The sequence below is a fragment of the Choloepus didactylus genome, chromosome 23, assembly GCF_015220235.1.
Source record: "Choloepus didactylus isolate mChoDid1 chromosome 23, mChoDid1.pri, whole genome shotgun sequence".
Lineage (NCBI taxonomy): Eukaryota > Metazoa > Chordata > Mammalia > Pilosa > Megalonychidae > Choloepus > Choloepus didactylus.
Window position 1 is genome coordinate 9629887 of NC_051329.1, and position 26879 is coordinate 9656765.

Genomic DNA, 26879 nt, shown 5'->3' on the forward strand with positions numbered 1-26879 from the left:
ATTTCAGATCATTACAAAGAGCCAGGAATCTTTCTGCAAAAGCTAGTGTCTAGTTTCTTGATCAAATGCTGAGGTGGCCACTTTTTAACTGTGAGATTTTAGACAAGTTCCTTAACTTCTTAGCATTCAGGTTCCCCAGCTGCAAATGTGGCAGTATCTATTTCAGAATGCTGTTTTGAGGACAGCTAGAGATCATTTTAAAGCACCTGGTCATAGTGCACAGTGAGTCCGTAGCAAAAGTAGATCACCTGAAGCACGGTCCATTTTGATGTCTCTTTAGAGGCCCAGGGCAGACACCCACACCCATTCATGCCATACCCAAGTGAATTAGAAACTGACCAAAACAATGCCAACAAAAGCCTTTTTTAAAATCTAATTTTTAATTTTATGCCTAAAGTTGAAATTAGCTAGCAGGTACCACTGAAAATACACTTTCACTCTACAAAACAGTGTAAACTAATTACACATTAATAAAGAACACCCACACTCCTCTAATGAAATCAGCTAGATGCAGCCCTTGCTATAAAAAGCCATACCTGAACAAAAACAGGTTTAGTCTAGGCCCTGGTGACAGAATGCCAGTTGTTCCCAATTATGTTTAAGTGCAGGGAATAGCAAAAATATGGAAACTTATATTCATCAATTATTAGCATTTACAATTTCATGACTAAGGGAATGAACGTTCCAAGGGACCGCTTCTCAGTGGGTGCCACTAGTCACTTGTGGACAGTGAGCTTATTCCCAGGGAACAAAGTTTCAAACAACTGAGCAGTTTAAGTTAAAAATAGGATGGAAGAGAAATAGGAAACCAGGGTAAGTGTCCTCCAAAGAAAGCAGTAGCTGATACGTTGTAAACAACTGACTTCAACAATCTGTGATCATGGGATGTATAATAAAACCTGACAGAATCAGGGTCACTTGGTTTGTCCACAGGCAGACAAGCTTCTGGCATGGACCAACGTTTCCTTACCTCAGGGTGAAACTTTCTGTCCATAATGAGTAGTGAAAATTTTTAAAAATAACTTCAGCCTTTGAACAACTTCCAGTCCCTTTTGTGCACTGAAATGTTTGGGATCAAGTAGGGGGCTAGTGTCCTGCTGGGTGTGCCCTTGGCTTTAGGACTTGAACACGTGCACGGCCCGCACCACGTACTGCCGGCAGATGGGACACTCACTCATACGCTTGCCGCACTTGGTGCAGGTGACCATGTGGCCACACTCAAGCAGGACGCAGTCGATGACGGCGTCCATGCAGATGCGACACAGGCTGTCATCCTCCTCGTCCTGTAGCTGCAGCCGCTCACCATCTGGAAGGCAACAGAGAGCTAGGCCTGCGGGCACAGCCACCCACCCAGCCCAGAGGCAGACTGGCTACCTGCTGAGCAAATATAGAGGCCCAATGTAACCCCAGTTTTGTAAAAGAAGGAATCCCAACTACTCTGTACTTCCGTTCTCTTACCAAGAAATGGCAGAGATGACTGCCTATAGCTCTAAGGGCATTGTGAAGAACATGAGAAAAGCTTCGCTTAGTGCCAGGTACAAACTACTCAACACATTAGCTGTTTAAGTCTACTTCATATCTTTATGTAATTTAATTTAATGTTTTTTATGATAAGTATATGTTATTTCTGTAATTAGAAAAAAATAAAAATTGAAAAACCCTAGGCTGTTCTACACATGGGCTCTGGAGTCTGGACACTCAAAATTTCCAGCCTCCTGAGCCTCATCTCAGTAAGACAGCTTTATGGCCACACTCATAGGGAACTTGAAAGGAATTGTACATCAAGTGGCCTTTAGTTGGGGGAAGGCAACCCTAGGCCTCAGAAGCCTCTGAAAATATCTGTGTTAACCAGCCACCCTGCACTGTCAGAAGTCAGATTCAAAAGGGATGGGCCATCCTGGCTTTGCAGCCCAGACTGAAGTTCTGAGAAAACCCAGGCTCTGAATAAGAAAGGTGATGGAAGGAGTATATAATAGGCCTGAGATTTGGCCATCAAGCTATGAATATTGAGGCTTCTCTTTCTATGGGTCAATGGGAAATATTAATCCAGTTAGAAAGAAAAGAACAAGAACTCAAGCTTGATGGGCCATCGTCTCGATTTAAGAGAAATAAACTTTTCACAGCCTGCCTTAAGAGATTCTTGTAATCCAGGATCTTAGTTCATGCCCCATGACTACAGTTGGGGACCTGAGGACAAAAGGATCCCTTGGATGAGATGACAGATGAGCCAATGGAAAAGGTGCTAGGAAGGCTTCTCAGATTTAATTAGAGGCCTGGGCCTTGGTCTCCTCTCATGTAGCTTTACAACTTAGGAACATAAAGCAGAGGAGCCAAGCAGTCTGTCAGGGCTATTCAAGTGAATTTCAGCCGAGTGGCTTGGCGCCAAAGCCAAGTAGGAAAGATTCCAGCTCTGCTCAAAACATAATGTTTTCTAGCTAAGGCTGGAGACCGAACTAGTTACGTTAAGCAGTGAGTTACCTGAGAAAGGCACTTCTGAACTCAACACATACCACTGGGCCTCCTGTACCTCACATTCCTCGAGTGTGCGAAGGGTCATGCACTGGCACAGTGGCACTGGACATGACTGTCATTTACAATTAACAAATAAACAGGTTCCTCCCCTCATGGCCCGACTGCCCTTCTCAGCCACCATCCCAGGACCTCTAAAGGCTCCAAAGCTTAAGATTCCTATATCTGCCACAGTAGCAGCATCTTAAAAACAGGTGTGCCAAAATGTTTTGTGCATATTCTGAATATAAGCCTGTTTATCAACAAATGCTGAATTATCTCCAGGTTTTTAAAAACATTCAAGAAGATGAAAGTTAATGATGAGAGGACTCTTTAAGTCTTGTCTAGACTTATCAGTCTGAATGCCACTGAATTATTTTTTCTTGACCATAAATGTTCTGTGGCTTGGCCCTGTGACTTGCTGTGGGGGGGTTTCTGCTCTACGTCTGTGACTTACACAGAAACCTCCTGAGACTTGATGCACCAACTACTTGACATCCAGGGAATTTTCTTCCCCACTGTTAGGACTTAAAAGCTACAACAGAGATAACCAAAGCCTTGGCCTGCCAGAGGGGTTAATGAGGAAACAAGCATTTTAAAAATACAGACCAGGAATTCCATTAGAGCTTTACCTATTAGTTGATTATGGCAAGAAAAACATGACTGAACATACGCCAACTCACTTGGCACTGGTGTCCTCAGAGCCAACATCACATAGCAAATTTACTACCTAACAGATGCACAATCAGGTTCGTGTCACTGAACTACTTCAAATGCACCAAAAAAGGTACACAGTGTTTCAAAATTACATTTAACTTAATTGTGACAGAAACAGCCCAGTTTTTAGAGTCCTATGAAAGGGTACTAGAGGGAAACAAAAGAAAAAGAAACCTACGTGACTTCTGGTTTTCTTCATTCTCTTTGTATAATCTGTTTACTTTCTCTACCAGCTCCCATTTTTCACAACAGCCAGAAAAGTTGACAAAATTCCGAGCCAAAATTTCCTTCAGCTGGCGCACACTCATCCCTTCGACATCTTCAAGGCTTGACAGATCAGACAAAGAAGCTCTCACTCTCTTTCTAGAGAGACCAGGGGTCTGAAATCAGATAGTTTCCATTACTTCTGTTCCCGCAAATCCATACCTCCCACAGCAAGGAACACAGCCCCGCTCCCCCTCACCCTACAGTCTGCCATTGGCCCTAGATAGTCTTCCCAGACTTCTTATCAGTCCTTGTAATTTTTAATATATAGTCCTAAATTCAAACCAGAATAAACATCCTGTGTTAATCTAGCTATATGTCAACTGGGCAGTTTCCTCCCTGCCATGTTGACATGTCAGAGAAACCAAATTCTATAGGCAGTCTCACCCGCTCCTCCAAGTTTTCTTCATCCTCATTGTCATCGTCATCATCATCGTCATCATCATCATCATCATCATCATCAGTGTTTGCTGAAGCTATTTCACTGTGTACCTATATATACAATGCATCTGATTAGGCCAGGAATCATGCTGTCCTAACAATGTCAGCCACGTTTATCACCAGAGAAAACCTTTCCAAAAATCCTCCCCAAGAAGGACCCCAACACCTGGCATACCCGACAGCTTTGGATCCAGAATGCTGCTTCCCTCCTAATAAGTTGGGCCCTACATGATTTCATGAAGAACTTATTCTCCAGGAAGTTATCCCAAAGCCAAATTCCTGTGTGTCTGTGGATTTATAAAACCTAGCCAGAGTATTAACTCCTAGAAGAATGTCCCGTCATGGTTATGTTGAAGCCACAGGTTCCATGTTTACCCCTGGGATGGTGCTCCATTATTATCAAAGGAGCTACAAACGGCCGGTTTCACTGGAGCCTCTAAGATGCCAACAGAAAGAAACTAAAGCTCTGACTAGCATCAGCCCAAGTGTCAGGAGCATGTGATTTGAAAGATCTCAATCCCACTACATCATACTTAGACATCCTAATTTCCAAAGAATGCTTTCTAGACTTCTTCACTGGTGGGTGATGCTAGTTCTAGTTTCTTAAAAGTCCTCAAAACCAGAGGAACTCTATTCTTTGGGAAGAACAGAAATGTGTTCTTTCTTGTTGTGCCAGTTTGAATGTATTATGTCCCCTAAATGCCATTATCTTTGATGTAATCTTGTGTGGGCAGAGGTATCAGTGTTAATTAGATTGTAATTCTTTGAGTGTTTCCATGGAAATGCACCCCACCCAACTGTGGGTGATGACTCTGGATAATTTCCATGGAGGTGTTGGCCTGCCCATTGAGGGTGGGTCTGAATTAAATTACTGGAGCCATATAAATGAGCTGACAAACTAAAGGAACTCAGTGCAGCTGAGCGTGACATTGTGAAGAGGAGCTACAGCCATGAGGGACACTTTGAAGAATGCACAGGAGCTGAGAGAGTAGCTGCAGATGAGAAACAGTTTGAAGATGGCTGTTGGAAGCAGACTTTTGCTCCAGAGAAGCTAAGAGAGGACAAATGCCCCAAGAGCAACTGAGAGTGACATTTTTGAGAAACTGCAGCCTAGAGAGGAACATCCTGGGAGAAAGCCATTCTGAACCCAGAACTCTGGAGCAGACACCAGCCATGTGCCTTCCCAGCTAACAGAGGGTTTCTGGACACCACTGGCCATCCTCCAGTGAAGATACCCGATTGTCTATGTGTTACCTTGGACACTTTATGGCCTTAAGACTGTAACTGTGTAACCAAATAAATCCCCTTTTACAAAAGCCAGTCCATCTCTGGTGTTTTGCATTCCAGCAGCATTAGCAAACTGGAACACCTGTCTTTCCCTTTCGCCTATATTTTGACCACACATCTACAACAGTCTACATGTCAGCCTCCAAGTTCAGATATTCTGTTCCACCGATTCACAGGCATCGGGATTGCAGCATCCAATCTGTCCCACCCAGATGGTATCTTACACCCAAAAGTGGCACAAAAGTCAGGTGTGGCCTGATATCTGCACCATAATTATGCCAGTTTTCATTTGGGAAACTAATACTACTCCTATCCTGGACTTAACTGATTTATGATTATTTGGAATGCAACTAAGCTACATCTTCCACTGTTTTTAATAACTCCTTTCTTCAGGGAAAAAAATTAAATGTGGGGAGAATAGTTAATTCAGCATTTAGAGTCTCTCAACTATAGAAATGAATATTAATTACAAGCCCCTGCATGTCAATCAGTCAGGATGCCCATGAATCTCATTGGGACAATACTCTGAAATTAGTAAATAACTTAGATTTTTCACTCATCCAGATGGCTCTCTCCTATAATCTAAATTAGAACATTTTCACTCTGGAAAGGCAACTAGGCATTAGGTTAATTTGTACTATTGATTGTTTCCATGGTCACTGACACCTGTACAAATAGTTCCGCAAATGTTTATACTCGATTTTTTCATAGTCGCTATTTCAAGAGTTAATGTTTAACAGCCCCAATAAATGGTAGTTGGGGGCAAATACTATTTGATATAAAATAGGGAAACTGAGGTCACTAAGGTCAACAGATAGATGAGCTACTTTTGGACCCTCTGGATAGCTGACTTTGGAGCCTCCCAGCACCTAAGTACTGAGACTACATTATCAGAAGAGTGCAAGTGCAGAGTTCAGCTAGACTTAGAGCCTCTGCTCCCCCATGTGACTTCTATTTTATCTGAAGTTATCAGGCCCTGAAGGGCCCACCACACATGCCCAAGAGCAAAGGTGCCAGGCCCTCAGTGCAGTTACCTGTGCCAGCGCTCCAGATCCTGAAGTCCGGTTTCCATCCATAAGCTCTCCCTGGAACGGCAGAGATACAGTAGCAGAGGAGGCTGTATAGTTTGTAAAAAATGGATGTGTAAAAAAGCTAGCCGTCTGGGACCTGGAAGAATTCAGACTGCTTGTGTCCATGTCCTCCTCAGAGCCTAGTTCATGGTGGCAGAGCACTAGATCGACCAAGTCTTCCTTCTCTCGACAAGTATCAATTGGGATGTTTCTAAGAATGAGATACTGCCGTAGATCTTTCACTTTCAATCGCATTAACTGAGGGCGCTGAAAGGCCGTCTCCTGTAGTAAGTGACAAGTAGAACATCTACGGAGATTCTCTTGTAAGACCGAACAAATGGAGCAAAAGTCCTTCTTGCAGTCACAACAGATATGCTAAGAAACAAAAAAGCCACATTTAATGAGTCAGACATAAATTATGATGACAGCACTGTTTTTTTTGTTTGTTTGTTTTTTGCCTTCTACCAAAATTTAATTTGAGCTCTTAGGAAAGTCCCCTGTGGTACTGGGCTATTTCCACAGGACTTTTAGTGTTCCAAAAGCCACAAAAATCTAAAGTCACTGCCGACTTAGATTTGGGTTACTAGAAGTTGAAATACAGCACTTCAAGAAAAATATATACTCTTGTGTTAATGAATTAAAACCTTTCCTCCTCTTGGTGCAAACATGTAATTAGCAGAACATAGCTGACTCGAACCACATTGAGCAGAAAAGCACAACTACAAACTCTTCCTGGTCTGTTCCTGTGTGAACAATTTCTCCACTTAAAGAGGAAAAAAAAAGCATAACAGAGAGGGAAAGAGAAAGGCAACTGATCTCGCAAGGTCAAGCCAGGAAAACAGAGGACCCAACCAAGGCAGTAATCTGTATGCTACATGATCTTAATCACAAAGCCATTCCACTAGAGAAGCTTAAAGAAGATACTAAGAGATGTGGTCATTTCTGCTTGCTGCGTTGCTTCCACAAAGCTGGCATTTTTTCTTAAGTATTTCAAAAGGACTGCTTTGATGATCAAAGACTGCAAGATGGCCTAACACTATGATGATTCTCAGAAAGAATCACTTTCTGTTCTAGTGATATAACTATCTTATCACAGTAACTACAGTTGAATCTATAAACAGTAGTAATCTCATTATACTCATTTCTTTGTTTGAGAATTAACATGGTAAGGAATAAATTTTTTAAAACTTGAGATCAAATTTGCACTAAATTATCTCTGAACAAAACTGCAGACTAAATCTCTTGCATCAAAAACTACACATCATTATGAAGAACAAACATGTGTTGGAGTTCAGGAGAAAGTATGCCTGAACGACTTGGGAAATAACACTGTCCAGTCAGAAAACTTGAGCAAGAATACAGTTCCTTTAACTGAGTACTTTTCTAAATGGGAAATGGTGAATCGGACCATACTTATGATATTTTTATAAACAGAAATGCTTTCCATTAGCTATTCAAAATAGCCTACACTCAAGAACTTTGAGCCATGTGTCTTTCGTATGTAACATTATTTCCAAACAACTCACCTTCTTTCTAAAGACTGAAAATGAAAGCCCACAGGCTTTGCAAACTATATTAGGCCCTTCTGTAGCTGCTGGTGGGTAGGTGGAAAAGTCAGGGTTTGGTGTAAATCTGAATGGACCAGTGGCTCCTGCGAATCCTGACTGCTGTCCCCTGACAGCTCCAGTTCCCATGACCTCATTCAGCAGTCCACAGCAGGAAGCCCACATAGATGTGGCACCCGCCTGAAAAGAAACACAATTAGGAACCACAGTTTAGAGCTAAGTAAAACCTGGGCTCTCTAGGATCCTAAGGTAATGCCATTCTGGAGACAGAAGTTTGCCCAAAACTGATAGTTCCTTTCAGCAACAAAGTTTCAAGCTACTTGGAAGGAAATCATTTCCTGTTGTTTCCAAAGAATATTTGGCATTAGGGATATTGTTAAGTAAAAGGAAAGATGTAACAGACAGAAAAGCAACCCCCCCAACCCCCACATACTAAAAAAAACATACGCTCGCATAGGAAAAAAAAAACACTGGAAATAAGTGTATCCAGAGCAGTATTTGGGTATCTTATACTAAAAAAATGCTCATTGCTTATCTGAAACTCAAATGTAACTGGGCATCCTATATTCATCTGGTGGCTACCCGACTGGACAGCATAGCATCAGCATAGGCTGGGCCAGCTTCTCCCAGCTATCATTTTAGCAGGAAGAACATAAAATCCAAATTACTTAATTTAATTAAACCTCTGTCCTCTCTTTTGTAGCTGGGTATAATAAACTATGGCACGTTAAAAAAAAAAAATCTTTATTTAAAACAAAATGACAGAAGATATTTTTTAAATGACTGGGAAAATGTCATTAATTTTCTTCTTTGAGCTTTACTTTCCAATTCTTCATGAAGAATATATTAATTTGACATTAAGGAAAATATTTTTTAAAAGCAGTTATTCTCCCTTTTCAAACTGAAAATATTAAATATGTGCTCTTTGAAGACTCACTAACTATGATGACTTCCCCAGGTGTGAGAGCTGTTTGCCAGTCCACTAAAAGGTCCCAGAACTAATGTATTGCTTTTTCTGTTTTTCTTTCTTGTCTCTTCCTCCTCTGTGAGTCATCACTGCTGTCCTATACCTACCTGTAGCAACTTGTCTTTTTTACTACAGACTCAGAAATCTGATAACCAAGCATGTTAGAAGTATGTATTACAGTAAATTTTTAGTGAGGGCCCAAAGGCATTTTCCCATGATTAAAATATAAAAGCTATATAGTGTTTGAAACCAAGAGATTTCTGCCCTTTGTCCTAATTCGTAAGCGTAATTAGATAGGGAATGGAAGTCCAGGTAAGGTGAGGTGTTACAAGTTACAATGGAAACATATGATAATGCATTTCCATTCAGTTTATTATCTAACTCTGTTAAACATTTACTGTTCGTGCAACAAGCTCTTATATCATTAAAAACAAAAAACAAAAGCAAACCTTAAAAGGCTATTTGGAAAACTATAGAAGGATAATGCTATTCTTGCTACTTCACAGATGTTACATTAAGTACAGAGAAAGGGGAAGGAAAGCAATAAGAAACCACAATATGAGGTTCCAACAGTCTTAAGTATCAGAGTCACCGATATAAATATTATATGGCTTGACACACTGTAATTCTTGAGATACAATAGTTCATACTTACAAAGCAACTTTCCTTTAAACAAATATACTCCAGAATCTAAAGCCATGCTTTGCTTAAAATAAACCTGACACATGAAAATCCAGATTTACTAAATTAATTTAAGGTAATTGTTCTTTTAGCAAAGGATGCAGCCACAGTCCTTTAAACAGCAAGCTCTCTTAAAAGAGAAAATATTGTGTTTTAAAAAACTTGATTTGCACATAATTTTTTTTTGGGGGGGGGGGCAAACCTCAAGTGCCAGAAAATACCCCCAGGATAAACTTTTCTTCATTCAAAGAGCTTAAAGCTGGGAAATTTTAGAGGAGTTTTAGTTTCCTGCTCACCTAGCTACTAAACAATTAAACAGCTAGCTTAGCTTCCATCCTCCTGATTTCATGTGTGATGTCTGTCTCCCCAAGAAGAGAGTGAAACATCCTTGTGGAAAGAAACCATTGTTTTTCCCACAGGCATCTAGTTCAGACATCACATGACTGACAAATAACTGTGTAAAAGGTCTCTTTATATTACCTCTTCATTTTATTTGCTTTCTGCTTTTTTGGCCTAAACTCCTAATACTCCAAATGTTTTCTTGGAGTGGGGGGATCTCTAATACTTGGAGGAAGTCAGTGATTTCTGGGTCTATCATAAGCAGTTACTGTTCAAACTATGTTTGTCCTACTTCACCTCCAAGTTGAAAAATCTCACTCAGAAGATAAACCCTTCCAGGCTTGGACTCCTTCTATCTGGCTCCCCTTTAATATGTCTCATCTTCCTGCTCTTTTCCTTAAAGTTCGAATTCCATAAATTTCATCTGCATCCCCCCTTAGGGTACAGGCCTTCCTTCCTTCACCTCTCACCTTGCTGATCACCTAAAAATGACTGATTTACCCCCCTCTCAAATCTGTCCAAATTTTCTGTTACTACTTTATATGATGGTCCCAATTTTCCAGCAATACAATCAATAAAAGTAATTAGGGAACTATTTAAGAGTATTTTCCAACAGTTTAGTGGATCTAAGTATGGGGAGTCAGGGGTGAGGGGGAGGGGCAAGCCAATTTATCCTCTGAGCTCTTGACTCTCTGCCTCTGTTATTTATCCTTGGAGTCCAGTTACTTTATCTAACAAGGTAATAACCGAAAAGCTTCCCTCTTTTTGCACCCTCCAATTAAAAGGTTTAGATACTTAAGTTCATGTTTTCCTTTTCATTTAACTACCCTAAAGATCTTTCTCCAGTTTAATCAGCCTGTATTCCTTTATTTTCCTTGCTCACACACTGCTCCCATTTTGATGGAGAAGACTGAAGATGGAAGCATATTTTCCAAACTACCTCATTTCCTCCCAGATCTTGTGAGCAAACCCAGACAGTATACCAGGCACAGCTCTTTAGCTTTTGAGTTTGCAGTAAATTCACTAAGTTGTTGCTCTTCCTCAATTAAAAAAAGATGTATTCCTTACATAAGGATGCCCATCTCTTATCTGTTCATTAAAAAAAAAAATTTTTTTTTTAAATCTACTACCCTTCTGTGAGTGAAGCCCAAGACTATATCTCTGAAAACTAAAGCCTTGGTCTGGGCTTATGTAATTAACAATTCCAGATCCTACTTGGGACTATGGTTGAGAGCATGACTGCCCAGGCTAAATTGCATGAATCCAAGAGGTCAGCAAGAACGATCATCTGTGAAACAGCTAAATTTCCTCCCTGGACCATGAATGAAGTTCAAGAACAACAGAGAATAACAGAGTAAGACATCTATCTACCTATGCCTGGCACAAAACTCCAAGCTCAGGAAATTTAGTTGAGTTTGCAATGACTACTGAAAATAAAAGCCTTTTTCCTGATGATCTAATCCCTTTCCTTCCTTCGCTTAGGCTGAAACTGCTTCTGAATAGACCAGCTATGGGGCCATTCAATCCTGCCTACTAAAGTCTGCCTGGTTGGTATCAGTTAAAAAAGCCATCATAATAAAAATTTACATGGCCCATAATAAGAAATTAAATTCTAAAGCCTTCTGTCTGAATTGCCTCCAACACCCAGATCTCCTCATGTTATTCTGGTATCTAATACCAATCTTTTTCTCTTTTCAACATTCAGAACCACTGCAACAAGATGTTTGCATGTTACAGGAGCAATAACACTACCTTTTTTTACTCCCAATTTGGAGCTAATTAAGAAATAAGACAAACAAATGAAACTTAACGTTTTCATTTTTACTGATAACACCAGTTGGAGAACATGACTTTAACTCTGCAGCCAATTGGCCTTGATAATATGCCACCTAGTCACCAGCACAGCTGATCAACAACTGCAGTTTATCACCTGGCTGAGGGAAGACCAGAATGTATCCTCCCCATAGGAAGACATATCTGAGAAGGTCCTAGAAAGTATATTTAGTTCCTTCTCTGAAACTCACCAACATAAAGAGTCCCTTCTCTCTTCTGCTAGCAGAGAAGCTGCTAGTGTTCCTCTCACACTGTTCCCTCCCTGGGAATGAATGAGAAACTCCCTCACCTCTGTAGGAGCTGAAGGGGGAGGGAGCAGGGAGAGGAAGTGTTATCCACAAACCTAAAAAATTTTCGAATGGGACTCAGTTCCCAGTATTGTGCTACTTATATCTACTACAAAAGATCACCAATTTTATATGCACTCTCAGGTTCCTCAGTTAGATTCAAACAATATAAGCATCATCATTTCAGTCAACAAAAGCAGAGGAAGTATGGTGTTTCTTTTCAAGAACAGCAGCCCAGCCCTCTTTCTGGCAGAGTGCCAGTTTTCAAATAGCATCAAGGTCCAGCTGTCTTAGAGTGAGTTGAGTGTGAGTGTTTACATGCATGCACACACACATATATGTGACCTAACGTGCTTTTAGAATCCCTGGGGGGGGGGGGTGAGGCATTTCAAAATGCTCCATTTAAAGAACTTAAAAGTTTACTACAAATTTTGAATCCTATTCTAAACTACATCAGGGTGTGATCCCTTTTAATGGTGTTAACCAGCCAGACTGGAATGAAGAATAAGAAAAGCTACAGTGAAGAAGAAATGACAGCCAAAAAAGAGACAGCTGAAAGCTGATGGGTTTGAAAACAGCAGAGAACTAAATTACCTAAGTCATTTGCTTTTGATTAAAGTAAATAAACAGCAATAATAAATGCCACCTACAAAAGTCTACTTTTCTTCCTACAACACTAAATTAAACATAGTAATACTATTTTACACAGTTATTTAAGGATGAACCTAGAAGTTTCAAATCTAGAATATTTTCTCAGATGTTGTAAAAAGCTACAAGGACTAAACAGGGATTCAGTTCTTCCACCAATGAACAGTGCCTCAGAGAATTCTCACCATAGGCTTTGTTTTAAACTCCAAACAACCTTCAGTTTGCTAAAACTCAACATCCTTGTAAAACAATATGAAAAGGTGTTTTAAATCTTAGCACCACTAATATAAAACAATGTTTCATAATTTAAATTACAGAACTTAAAGGAAAGCAGAAGGAAAAAGTTAAGATAAATCAGCACAATCTTTACAATATTTATATAATCATCAGAGAAACATACCTTCCTTACAATGCGAAAGGATTTCTTACTGAAACTGCTGCTTCAACTGACATAAAATATCCAGGGAATGCTACTTTCTTATGACCAAATATCTGACCATATATCAGAAGGGAGAAAATTCTACACTCTAAATTATTTATTTCATACCATTTAGACATTGAGCAGGTTGCAAAAACAGATGCTGAGTTTAAAAATGTAACATTGTTAGGCAAGACATTTAGCCAAATTGATTTTTTTTTAAATATGGAATGCCTTACCAATTTGCATGTCATCCTTGCAAAGGTGCCATGCTAATCTTCTCTGTATTGTTCCAATGTTAGTATATGTGCCACCAAAGCAAGCACGTTACAATTTTTTAAATAATGTGTGCTGTAGATCATAAATGTTACCTTATGCATGTTTGTTTTTCAAACCTTATACTTGATCCTTAGCACCACTCCCCCATCTCTGAGGAAACAAAAAAGGAAAAGGAAAGTACATTCAGTAGATTACTTTCTCCTTGATACTTCATTTTGAGCTTAGAGGAAGGAACATGATTTGCACAGTTAAGGGTGAGATCAATGTAAACATGGAAAAACAGGAAGGAAGCTTAAATCGAATTAATATAGGACACCAATTTGGATTTTTAAAAAAATCTTTATCGGGAGTTAGTTAGGTGTGACTCTAAGGTTAGACAGTTACTCCATAAGTCTTTCTTTGAGAGGTAAAACCTATTTCAAAACATCAGTTCCTAAACAACAAAAAAAAAAAAAAAAAAAGGGAGAAACTGAAGTAAATATCCATTCCACACAGATACTAAAATCAGCTGCTCCTGGGTTTGAGTGAAGATGTCCTCATCTAATTGCTTAACTTTTAAAGAAATTCAAATTCTAATGAAGTATTTATTTCCATGAACATTCACGTTAGAATTCCTATGAAATCAGGAACCAGAGACAATGCACAGAAATCTACAGATGATTTTAGCTCACAATTAAAACAATTTCAGTTTAAATCAACATAAAGATGATACACAATTAAACTGCCCAAATCCTAAATTCTGTGAATTCAGTTTCATAAAAACACACGAAAAAGAAGCATCTTCATAACTGTCCTCTTGCACAAAGTGATTTGTTTTTGGGTCTGCTGTTTGCTTCAGAGTATATACAACTTTTATACATTTCTAACTGCCACAAAGGTTTCTGTTTCTAAAATCCAATTAGAAAGCAGTATCTTCCATTTCAATTCAAAACATCTGTTTTTTTATTTTTAATCTTTTTAATTTTTAGCTATTTTAATTCATTGTATGAAAACAAATTATGAATGACAGATGAGTTCATTGACAAAAAAGGGCACTTTTTGGCTAAAACTACAAAATAAACTGGTTTTCTGAAAATATGTAGGAAAACATTTCAAACCATTTTCAAAATATCTAATTGGTACAGTGATCTTCAGAAAAACTTACCTAGTCTGTAGAAATTTATCTTGAAATACAAATGAAGCAAAATTAGTTTTATAAAACGGTTATTACATCTGCCCTTCAGGTCAGTGTAACATGACTGTGATCATCTTATGAACCAAAGTGACACAGAAACAATTTGGAGAGCACATGGCCACGGAAACCACCCACACCCGCACAACTGTCCATACCAGGATTTGCCATCCATGCGGGCCTGGGCAAACAAGGTTCAGTATCAGAGGTCAAATGTTTTATCACAGTCTTTCTTTCAAATATTCCAAAAGTTGTTTTTTTGTTTTTTGTTTGTTTTTCTGTATTCCTCACCTTTTGACTTATTTTCAAACAACTGGGTGCAGAGCATATCTTTTTTTAAAGAACTCAATTAAAATTTTAAACACTAGACCTATCCCTAACTCTCTCCTTCCACATCTAGTTCCATGGTGTGCCAGAAAATTAATACTAATAAAGATAGTGATATCCCTCGAGGCATTATATATAAAGATCCCTGCTTTATTTTTGGATCTTAACACAGCAAGATGATGGGTTTCAGGAAATAAAGCTAGTTATACATATTTTAATAGGTATTCTAAGTTGAAATAATATTTATAACAAAACTGGGAAGTTAGAAATAAGTTCTTTACATAGCCTCATACTTCAAAGCCCAGTTCAAAAGTTACCTATTCCAAAACTCTTCCCTGCTTCCTGCAGCCACAAGTCTCCTTCTTTTCGCCTGAGGGTTTTGCATTTTACTGATACCTTACATCACATTCTGCCTTGTAATGCAGTACTTTCTGAATGTCTTTTCTCTTCTGATTGACAAACTCCTAAAGACGGGGACTGTATTAAGAATTACTTCCGCTCTTGATGTCCCCCTCTTGGCTGGCACATAGTACATGTTCAATAAAATATTTGCTGAAAATAGTCTCTGTTTAGCCCGCTAATGTTTCTCAGCCCCCTGACACTCCCTTTGAGTCTTCCACAGATCTCTGATGCTTTGCGAAGACAGGGTGTTCATCTAGCAGTTCAAGCTCTTCCTTTACTTACCCACATCAAGCACACCGCCTCGCTGAAGATTAATGAAATCGTCTATGTCTATGAAAGACTATCATCCCACTTGGAGTTCGGCAAGTAAATACCTGAATTAACGGATGTACACAGAGCTCCTCGGAACTCTCAAGGATGAACTTGAAAGAATCAGCTCTCCAAAGTGGGCCAGAATCTCCTGCACCCCTCTTTTTTTTTTTTTTTCAAACTTCTCTCAGTGATGCTCCCACGCTCTCACTCCCACCTTGGAGAACTCAAGCTGCCAAATTACTTGCTGCGTACATAGCGGTGATGGAGGCACAGCTAGTTTCCTAACGCTCTAGGTCACGGTCCCAATCAATGTTAAACCTAAGAAGAAATCCTCAGGGTGAGATCCCCGCCCCGAGGCATTTCTGACCCGTTAGCCTGGCCCCAGCCTCACGACTCCCCGCACCACTCCTTTTCCCTTCGTCCTGCAGTTTCCACCCTGCGACAGCCCCGTTGTGTTCCCGACATTTGGGTTAGTTCAAGGACGGCGCGGGAGAGGGCACGCTGTAGGCAAAGGCTCGGAGGGCTGAGGCGGGTATTAGCGGTTCTGCCTCAGGCTCCGGAGAACGCGGTCAGGGCCCGGCGCAGAGGGGCCCACCAAGCGTGGGGACGGGGGCGCCCGGCCTCTCCCCACTCCTCGGGCTGCTGACCCGAGGCTCCGTGGAAGCTCCAGAGGGTCCGCCGGCCCAAGATCTCAACCCTGAGGGGCCCACCCCCAACCCCGGCGGAGCTCTCCGAGGTGCCGGTAGGGTAACCGCTGAAACGAAAAGAAAACGGGCGCGTCGGGTGCCCCGGCCGGGCAGGAGAGGCGAGGAGGGTCTGCCCACCTCCACCGGCCCCTCACCTTCATGGCCGCGCCCGCCTCGTCCCGGTCGGCTCGGCCCGGGCACTCGGCACCATAGCACCTCCTCACACAGCCGCCCTCCTTCCTTCTGGGCGGCGCCTACGCCGCCTCCGAGGCGACCGAGCGTTTGGACGTAAGGGGCGTGGTCACGCTCGCCGCGCGCCCCGGGAAAGAGCGCCAAGCGGCGGCCGAGCCAGCCAATCCGAAGCCGACATCCGGGGGGCCGGTTGTCAGGGCCAATGAAGTGGCGAGAACCGAGCGAAGCCCGGCGCAGCCAACGGGTGTGGGTGAGGCTTGATTCCGCCCGGAGCGGAGTTGGGCGGTTCGGGCGTGGCGGGGGCGGTCTTCGTGGTTGGGTCGCTGAAGTAGGGGTCGGGTTCCGCTAAGAGACATGCTGCGGCAGAGACCTCGTCTTACGGGGAGAATGGTCATGATATCGGGGGTTTGGGGGGTGAAAAGGGCCGTGGTAAATTTGGAGACGCCGGTTGGCTTGAAGGTTTTTGTGACAACCGTCACAGGTTTCCTTTGGAGATGTTTAGAGACGTTCAAGCCTCTCACACTTGTTCGTGACCTCGATTCTCCTCACTGGAGGGTGAGGAAGGGCATTTGCACACGCCTCTAAAAATCAGGGTTTTATTGAAAAACACTTGAAGAACGAGGGTCCTCAAGTTCCAGCTGCCCGTTTAAAAGGATGTTCAGGATCACCAAATCCTAACACAGTGGAAGAATTCGGGTAGTGCTTTGCAATTGACACTTTTGAGAGAGAGAGAGAGAGAAAAACTGAGGTATATTAAAGTATCGATTTCTTTAAAATATTCAGATACTGGGAGAGCTGGGACTGGATAACCTTAAACCAGTTTTCCTACACTTCTTCCTCTCATCTATAACTAGTGTATTTAAGTATTTAAATAGGGAGAAAAAGGGACATGTAGTAGGACCTGATACTATTCTGTTCCTTGTTAATAGACTTGCTTATATGTACTATTCAGACTAAAATACACAAGCACACACCCACACCACTTCCTTCTCGGACTGAAATAATACATTAGCTTCTTTCCTTATTTTTCTGGCTTTAAACATTGCTCAGAAACTCTATTTTAACTTCTTATCCAGTAGAATCCTGGGTTTTCTTTGGAAAAACACAAAGCCTTTTATTCACCATGTGGCGTCAGCAGCTGAGCTTCATTGGAAGAGAAAGTGTTAATTCTCTTAATGTTCTAGACACAAAGACACCGTAAAAACTTGCTGGTGGTGCAAAGCCATAGTTCTCATTAGAAAGAAAGCCAGCAGGTCTACCTCAAGAGTTAATGAATAAGCACATGAAAAGATGTTCAACATCATTAGCCATCAGGCAAATACTGATCAAAACTACAGTGAGATACCACTCCATACCCACTAGGATGGCTAAAATTTAAAAGGATAAACAGTAAGTGTTGGTGGAGTAATTGGAACTCCATACATTACTGGTGGAAATGTAAAATGGTGCAGTTGCTTTAGAAAGCAGTCTGTCAGTTCCTCAAAAGGTTAAACAGAGTTACCATATGACCCAGCTATTCCGCTCCTAGGAATGTATCCAGGAGAACTGAAAACTTATGTCCATAAAGAAGAAAAACAAAAACTTATACATGAATGTTCATAGCAGCATTATGCATAATTGCCAAATACAGTAGTGAAAACAATCCAACTGTCCATGGACAAATGAATGGATAAACAAAATATGCTATCCCCATACAATGGCCAAATGGCCACAAAAAGGAATGAGGTACTAATGCATGTTACAAGGTGGATGAACCTCAAAAACATGATGCTAAGTGAAAGAAGGCAGATACAAAAGGGTTGCATATTGTATGATTCCATTTATATGAAATATCCAGAATAGACAAATCCGTAGAGACAAAAAGTAGAATAGTGGTTGCTAGGGGCTGAGGGTAGAGAGGAAGTGGGCAGTGACTGCTAATGGGTATGGAGTTTCTTTTGAGGGGGTGATGAAAATATTCTAAAATTGATTGTGGTGATGGTTGCACAAATCTGTGAATATACTAGAAACCATTGACTTGTACATTTTAAATGGATAAATTGCATGGTAGGGCATTAATGCCAATGAAATTAAAATAATTGTTTGAAGTTATGTGAGGAAAAAAAAAAGTTATTGCAGCTGGAGGATGGCCAGAGTAGGGCAATTAAAACATCCAAGGGTAGGAAGATACTTAAATATTATTGGGGAACGTTTTAAAGCAGTGCAGTTCTTGAAGAGGATGATTTGTCTTTTGTCTCTAGCACACACTCTATGCCTAGTAGAAAGCAGCCTCCCAATAAATATTTGTTGAGTGAATTATTTCTTCTGGAAGACTGAGAAAGAATATGATAATGAATATGTATATTCATATAAGGGAGTTAATATGGTACAAATGAGTTCACAATCCCTAAATACTTGAATTTGGGGTCACCTGAAGCTTGAGAGGGGTTTTGTACTTAAACATTGTAAGTTTTTCAATATAAGTGATGCATTATGTGATTGAATTTTTTTTCTTTGCTTCATACTTTATATAGTGACAGTCTTTCAGTTGTGTACTAATTGTACCAATTGGGATTCAGGAAAATGTGGTCTCTTTGCTAACTTATAATCATAGCATCTTAATACTTTGCATTTCAAAGATAAAAAGTAGGATTGCCAAGACGTGGAATAATTTACTACTGCTCAACTACTGGCAGGATGGAGTGGGGCTGTTCTCTGAGTTAAGTTTTTTTAACCCCTTAAGAAAAAAATCCCTTTATTGAATTCAGAGTGCTGAAAATCAATTAAATAATTTCAAAGCTTCTCTCATTAAGTTTAAAAAGCAGCAAACAGGTGGTCACTGCCTAGACATCCCTGAAGATCAGGAACCTGATTAAACAAGAGGAAGGTGTAGCAACAGACAAGATGGAATTTAACAAAGGATTATGAATACTGAATCTCTATAAAATTTTCTTCTTAGTTGCTAGGGTATTGGAATAGCTAGAAGGAAAGAATTGAAAAGGTGGAACTGTAACCCATAGCATCCTTTGAAATTTGTTCTATAGCTACTTGTTAAATGGTAATTTGAAAATTATCACCTTTTTTAATATATGTTATATTTCACAATAAGGAAATAACTGAAACTGTGGTAGTGTAACTCATTACATTTTTGGAAATTTCCTGTATAACCACTCGTTAAATCGTACTTTGAAAGACATTACCTTTTTTTTTTTTTTAATCTTCATTTTATTGAGATATATTCACATACCACACAGTCATACGACATTACCTTTTTGCATTTATGTTTCACAATAGGGAAATAACTGAAACTGTGGAACTGTAACTCATGATATTCTTTGAAATATGCTTTCTAATTACTTGTAAAATTACACTTGGAAAGTTATCACTTCTATTTATATATGTTATTTCTATAATACATGGTTTAAAAAACCAGCAAATGTTTCATTAGCCAAATTGTTTTAAGTTACTATTTCTTTCAACATCATGTATATTCATAAGACAGTAGGATACAAGGCTGGCTATTTTCTAGCAACAGAATCTCTCAAAGATAATAAGACATTGGAGGAGGGCAATATGAGCCTTTTGCCAAAGTTGATCAGCAACCTGCTGAGCCAAGCCATTCTTTACTTTGGAAAATTTCAAACACATACCAAGTAAACAAATAGTATAATGAATCCCCATGTATCTATCACCATCACCCAGTTTTAAACAGTTCTCTACATTCTGCCATTCTTGTACCATCTCCAGCACTTGTATCTCTCCACCCACTCCTACCCACCCTGCATCTGAGTTAAATTTCATCATTAGATTAGTGCCTGACTCTGGTTGCCTAGATATCAGCAAGATGAAAGAATCTGAGAATTGGCTCTGGTTTGCTATGTGGTATTTATCCTTGGTCACCTTCACAAATATAAATATTTTACCCACTCAACATAATCCATCTTTGTGGCCATTGCTTAAATTTCTTGACTGAAAAGAGCAGAGGAACTATAAACATCCAAGTTTTGCAAGTGCCAAAGTTGTAGATAGATCGTAAAATCTACTCACTAGGAGAATTAAAAAAGTATGTCCTCATTTGAATGTTGAACCCAGGTCTTATCTGAATCCTGACTGACTGATTAGCTTCCTGTACAGTAAGAATGGTTTAACCAATACTTACTGCACTTTAGAGAACCATCTCTGCAACTGGAGAGCAGTTGGTTCCACAGAATCATTTTGTTTTAGACGCCTAAGATCCTTTTGGAATTCTGCCAAAGAGTTATCTTATGAACTTCAATATATAAACTTGATTTGCCTTAATTTTTCCCATCTGCAAAATGGAGATAATGGTTATTAACTGGTGGCTTACGTCTTAAACTTTGCTAACGTCTGAAAAATTCTATTGAAAGTGAAAGAGAAGCAGAACTTTGAACTGGTTTCCAGAGAGAACAAATAACATTGGGCGAATATATAGTTCTCTTACGTAAGTTTGATTAGGCAGAAAGGGCACAGGGTTTTCTTCTTTTCATGGCTTGGGAAACTGAGTCAAAGGCATGAGCTCTCTTGCCTGAGGCTTAGTGAGGCTGGGATGAAAGTTAGAATAGCTGCCAAGTCTTCTATTCCCAGTCCAGGATTTTCACTTGTCTGTATTATTATTCTTCTAATAAAGAGACAGACCTTGCAAACAAGTTAATTCTTGTATATCAAATCTGCATTCACATATACCCCTTTATGGATACTGTAAATATCATCCGGTATTGGGGAAACAATTTACCTACCATTGAAATGCTGGGTTGGTGCAATTTCCCACTAATACTCATATCACATCTCATTTGATAAATCTTGAGTGCCTATTATGTGCCAAGCACTGAACCAGAGGGACACAGCCCCTCTCCTCATAGAGCCTCAACAGCCACAATACAAGAAGAAAATGTGGGACTCTCCACTTCTCACTGTACTGGTCTCCCTGGATGACCCCACCAGCCCCACCATTCTAAGAAATTCCACACCTGGATCTCCAGAGGGTTCCCTGAGCCCTGGACCATCCATATTGTCATCTGTTGGTCACATCTGTCAACTCATTACCCCCACATAGAGGGCTGAATAATGGCCCCCAGAAGATATGTCCACGTGCTGACCCCTGCTCCTATGGATGTGACCTTATTTGGAAATAGGGTCTTTGCAGATGTAACTAAGCTAAAGATCTGAAGACGAGATCATCCTGGATTTAGAGTGGACCCTAAATCCAGTGATGAGTGTCCTTCTAAGACACAGGAAAGGAGAAGACCAAGAGACACACAGAGGGGATGCATCTACAAGGAATGCCAAGGATGGCCTGCAGCCACCAGAAGTAGGGAGGGAGGCAGAGGACGGATTCTCCTTCAGAGCCTCCAGAAGGAACCGACCCTGCGGACACCTTGATTTCGGACTCCCAGTCTCCAGCACTGGGAGAGAATGAATTTCTGTTGTGTTCGGCTGCTGGTTTGTGGTAATTTGTTTCAGCAGCCCTGGAAAACAGATGCACCCCACATTCCTCCCACACCTGCTCTTTTTCTCTATTCCCATGGTACCAGCCACAGTCCTGGGAGTCATCCTTGACTTTGTCCTCTCCCTAAATCTCATGTCCAGGCAATATTATGCCCTACATGCCACCAAAATCCATCTACCTCTCCATGCCCTTGACCATGTTCAGGTCACACCTTCTCTTCCTTTTCTGCAGCAGCTTCATAACTGGCCTCCCATCTATTTGTCTTGCCCACTCCCAGTCCATTCTCTACCCTGAAGACAAAGCATCCTTCTACAACATAAATATGATCTTGTCTTTTCTTTTTTAAAATCCTTTGGGGCCTCCCAGTAGCCTCATGATAAAATCCCAACTCATTAAAATAGCTTGACAGGGCCATCAGTGTTCTGTTCCCTGCTCATCCCTCCAGCCCCGTTGCCCACCAGTCTCCACTCAGAACAACCTCCACGCTAAGCAGACTGAACTGCTTGCAATGCCCCAAAAGGGTCACACTCTCTCCTGCCTCTGGGCCTTTGCACATGCAGTTCCTTTACCTGAGGGGGTTTGTCTCTCACTTCTTCACCTGGCTAACTCCCAATCAACCTCTAGGTACTAGCTCTGCTGTTTCTTGGAGAAGCCTTCTCTGAACCCCCAAAGGTAGGCAGGTACCCCGATACTTGTACACGTCACATCCTATACTCAAGCCATTTGATAGCACTGTTTTGGAACTACTTTTTCCCCCTGCTCCTTTTTATGTTTTAAAATTAAGGTACAATTAAGATGTAATAAAATGCATGGGTCTTAAGAGTTCAGTTTGGTGAGTTTTGATAATTACATACACCCGTGTAATCACCACCCTAAACAAGATACAGAACATCTCCAGCCTTCCAGAAAGTTCCCTCGTGCTCCTTTCCAATCAGCACCCTCTCCTGCCCACACAGGAAACCACTGTGTAGCTGCTGGTTGACTTGTCTGGATAGACTGTAAGCTCCCTGAGGGTAATGACTACATCTGTCTCCTTTATTCATCTCAAAACCTAGCACATATTGGGCACTGATAAATAGAGGTGTATGGACAAGTGCATGGAATATTGGCAGAATGGGTAGAAAACCAGCATGATTAATTTGTTTGGATTATTTTGAGAAGTAACATCACTTAGTGTAGTAATAATGGTGCTTGGGACAATGTTTAGAAATTTTCTTGGACTGATATTTTCCTTACTTCTGTTCCATAGCTAGCTTTAACTATTAAATATTCTCTTGAGGTAACCATCTACTTTTTACTTCTACTAAATCCCTACACACTTAGTGACAACCTGACTTCCAGTTTATAATTTAGAGGAACTCAAAATCAAAGGTGTTTGCTTTCACAGATTTTCTAAAACAGGTTTTTATTATCAAATGCTTTCATAGATTTTTTTTAAAACCTCATAGAGCAGTTGTTAGCATATGGGATAGGATGAAATGGGGAAATAATAATTGTTTTAGAATCGAGCCAGTAATGGAGCAAAAAATGGAGCAAAAACTGTCTTCATGTGTCTTCGTCCAGTTTTTACACCTGAGATGGTAACAAGGCCCTCCTCCAGTTTAAGTTAAAATTCGAGAGTTCAGCATTCCATCCCCAATAATGGTGGGGAAAGTCAAAATAAAGCTTCTAAAATTCTCTGTTTATCTGGAAGTCAGGGAAGCGCTCCATGGAAGCATTTGAATTCCACAAAATTTGACTCCCACACTCATCTGAATCAAAATGTAAAACATTTATTTCTAATCCAGTTTCCAAGTAAGTGTAATAATAGATCAAACAGCTACAGAGACGTGAAAATATAACTTTTCAGACATTCACCAACAGGCATCACAAATAGGCCTCAGTGATCATATGTAGCATATGTTTCCAGACTAAAAATGTAGTAAAATTAGATCAGCTTTCCCCACACTTCTGAGAAGTGCTGGCAAAATCAGGAAGATAATAAATGGGGCAAAGCCTCATTCCAGAGATCTTAACACATTTATTAAATCCCTAATTTTGTGTGGTGCTAAACCATGCTAAATGATTAACAGAAAATTAGCTTAACCTTGCTTGGGCCCTCTAATAGTTTACAATCCAAGTCAGACAGGCTGACGCTCGTGCTCTTTTATAGCCAGATTGGACAGCTACAAGGAAACAGAAATATTTAGTCAACTGATAAATGAACAAGGTAAGCATTCAAAGATGGAGATGGTCAGATGGTGGAGAGAAAAGAGAGCTGCCTTGAAAATTCCAATTCCAGGCTATGCAAAGTAAAGGGGATTTTTCTCTCTTCTCCACTGCATGCATTTACAACCATTTAAGAATATATGTGTGCTTCATAATTGTTTCTTAAAATGTTAACCTTTTGTCCATCCTCATTCTAAAACTGTTATACCTCTGTGCATGATACTTTCAACAGTTTTTTAGAGACTAGGATTTCGTGCAATACTCCCAAACATACATCTGATGATGTCTTGGCTAAATAGCCTTTCTTTTGAGCACTGTTGGCAAGATTTCCAAAACATAGTTCTAGGTCTTTTGACTTCTCATTGACAATTTTTTGTTTCAACTGATTCAATTCTACTCTAATTCAACCTAACTCTTGATTTAGAATGGTCTCTTTTATTTGAATAGTTGATTATTTCACCATTTGGCACTTGAAAAAGCACTGATTTGTGAAGTAGGACAAATGTTAGGTTAGATTTTAAATAGGGCTGAAGGATATACTTAACAGAAGCATCTTATTGTATTTGAGATGTAGCATCTTGTTCAGTGAACCACAATTGAAGAAATATGTGCATGACCACTGTATAAAACAATCATAATTTGATTTTAAATTAATTATAAATTAGTGTATATAAAATTAATTGTTATATAAATCCTGGTTATTTTGGCTTTTACATTTTTTCTTCCTCTATCAGTTAGGACCCTTCAGTTGCAAGCAACTGACCAAAATATGCTTAAGCCAAAAAATAAAGCTCAACTACACAGGCCAAACTAGCAAGACTCCTTTAAGCCAAGCTTAATCTAGGGCTTTCACACTGGGACCAGGATGCAATTTCTTTCTCACTATTTCTCAGCTCCACATCCTCCATGTGGACTCTGTTTTCAGGTAGCCTTTCCACTGATGTCCCTGCATGGCTGCCAGCAGCTCCACACTGTATCCTCCTTCCTCATTCCTATTCAGTGGAAGAGAGTTCCTTTAAACAGAAATCTGCTTCATTCTAATTGGTCTAACTTGGTGCATGTGCCCATTACTGAACAAATCACTGTTGCCTGGGAATGGGAGCCATTCCACTGGCTGAAAATGGGGTCAATCCCACCAACCACAAGGCTGGGAAACATGGGAATTTCCCATCTTGTCTAAAGATTGTTAGCTAGAGGAGCCCTTCCCTGAAAGCTTCCCGAGATATCTTTTCATCTTCATGTGTCAAAGTGATACCTAAAAAACAAAGTTCCTGGAATTTGCTCTTGAGACTTATTTCTGGGTGTGAACTTAAAGTCCCAAAGCCAAAAGCCAGGAACTTCAATACCTACATTCAGGTTTCAACCCGTTCTGAAAATTGCTTTTGAAATAGCCTCATATGCCTGGCTGAGTAATGCATAGTTGCTATGATAGGCAAAGGGATGGCATAAAAATGTAAGCAGGTGAATGACAACCCAAATATTACTTTTTTTGTGTGACCCACTGTGCCAGTTTGAAGCCGTTGTGGACCCTAGAAGAGACATGATCTTTTAATCCAATCTTGTTGGGTGGGACCTTATTAAAAATTATTTCCATGGAGATGTGAACCAGCCCATTCAGGATGGGTCTTGATTAGTTTGCTGGAGTCCTTTAAAAGAGCTTGTGGAAAGAAGCTGAGAGAGACATTTTGGAGAGAAGCTAAAATAGGTAATCCAGAGTTTGCCCCCAGGACATGCTAAGAGCTGACATAGACCCAGACACTTGGAGATTCTTAGAGATGCAGACGGAAAGACGTTTGGAGATGTTAGGCTAAGAGATGAAGCCCAGAGTTTGCCCCGGAGGAGTTAAGAGCGGACCCCCAGATAGTTAGAGAGAAACGCCCTGGGAGAACAAGCAAGGATGCATGGGAACTGAGAGAGACAAACTAGGAGAGACAGAAGCCCAGAGACATTTTGGAAAAAGTCATTTTGAAACCAGAACCCGGGAACAAAGGAGCAGCAGACACCAGCCATGTGCCTTCCCAGCTGACAGAGGTGTTCTGGTTGCCATCGGCCTTTCTTCAGTGAAGGTATCCTCTTGTTGATGCCTTAGTTTGGACACATTTATGGCCTTAGAACTTTAAATTTGTAACCTAATAAATCCCCTTTAAAAAGCCAATCCATTTCTGGTGTTTTGTGTAACGGCAGCTTTAGCAAACCAGAATACCCATCATTGAGTTTTTCAGTTTGTGGTTCTTAATAGGAAAAATAAATTTCCAAATCTATTGTAATCCCTAGCTTTTAACAATTTTTGCCCAGCCTCTAAAGCATTGCTCTACAAATCTTATTTCATGTTTAAGGATAGAAAGCTCCTGGAGAGTTGACCTGAATGGAAGTATTTTTCAGTTGTTTGGTGGCGGTGTTCACAAGAATTCTTATCAGACGAGAGGGGAGCAAAGATGCGGATGGCATTCCAAAAATATAAAATATTCCTTCCTCTGAATAAATCATGATTTATGTCATTAATCCATATTGATGGACTTAGGTGGCTTCCGGTTTTTTCTTATAATTAATACTGCAATGAGTGGTATTTTAAAAAATAATTGTGAATATTCGTGATTATTCTATTAGGTTAAATACCCAGAAAGGGAATAATGGAGTTGAATGGGATAAACATTTTTAGGGCTATTGATTATACATTGCCAAATGTGACCATGGGAAAGGTTGTCTCATTCTGCATTTCCTATCAGGGGTGTAAAGAAAGGGCCAGATTCTCTGTACTCTGATTAGTACTTACTTATAAATTTATTTAAATTGTTGCTAATTTTATATCTAAAGAATGGTATCCTTGTTTT

The 26879-nt window shown here is 40.2% G+C and overlaps 1 protein-coding gene and 1 non-coding gene across 3 annotated transcripts; both read right to left on the reverse strand.

The window, feature by feature from the left end:
• Positions 1-361: 361 nt before the first annotated feature.
• Positions 362-16477, reverse strand: RNF34 (ring finger protein 34). Of its 2 annotated transcripts, none has more exons than XM_037816547.1 (6): positions 16358-16477; positions 7814-8032; positions 6252-6662; positions 3877-3981; positions 3404-3605; positions 362-1306 (listed from the first exon to the last, which is right to left on the reverse strand). In XM_037816547.1, the coding sequence occupies exons 1-6, from the start codon at positions 16361-16363 to the stop codon at positions 1116-1118; spliced, it is 1134 nt and encodes a 377-aa protein (XP_037672475.1). In that variant the 5' UTR covers positions 16364-16477; the 3' UTR covers positions 362-1115. The 2 variants fall into 2 exon arrangements, with proteins under 2 accessions (XP_037672475.1, XP_037672476.1); XM_037816548.1 differs by lacking the exon at positions 16358-16477 and adding an exon at positions 11864-12584.
• Positions 13245-13351, reverse strand: LOC119519665. Its single transcript, XR_005214067.1, has one exon. It is a non-coding gene; the product is annotated as a U6 spliceosomal RNA (small nuclear RNA).
• Positions 16478-26879: the final 10402 nt, after the last annotated feature.

What these genes read in the sequence shown, in the direction of transcription:
- RNF34 (XM_037816547.1), bottom strand. An exon ending in TTTCAGTCTTTAGAAAGAAG is followed by an intron (nt 6,663 to 7,813) that starts GTGAGTTGTTTG and finishes TTTGTTTCTTAG; the next exon opens with CATATCTGTTGTGACTGCAA. An exon ending in TGAAGAAAACCAGAAGTCAC is followed by an intron (nt 1,307 to 3,403) that starts GTAGGTTTCTTT and finishes GTTGCCTTCCAG; the next exon opens with ATGGTGAGCGGCTGCAGCTA.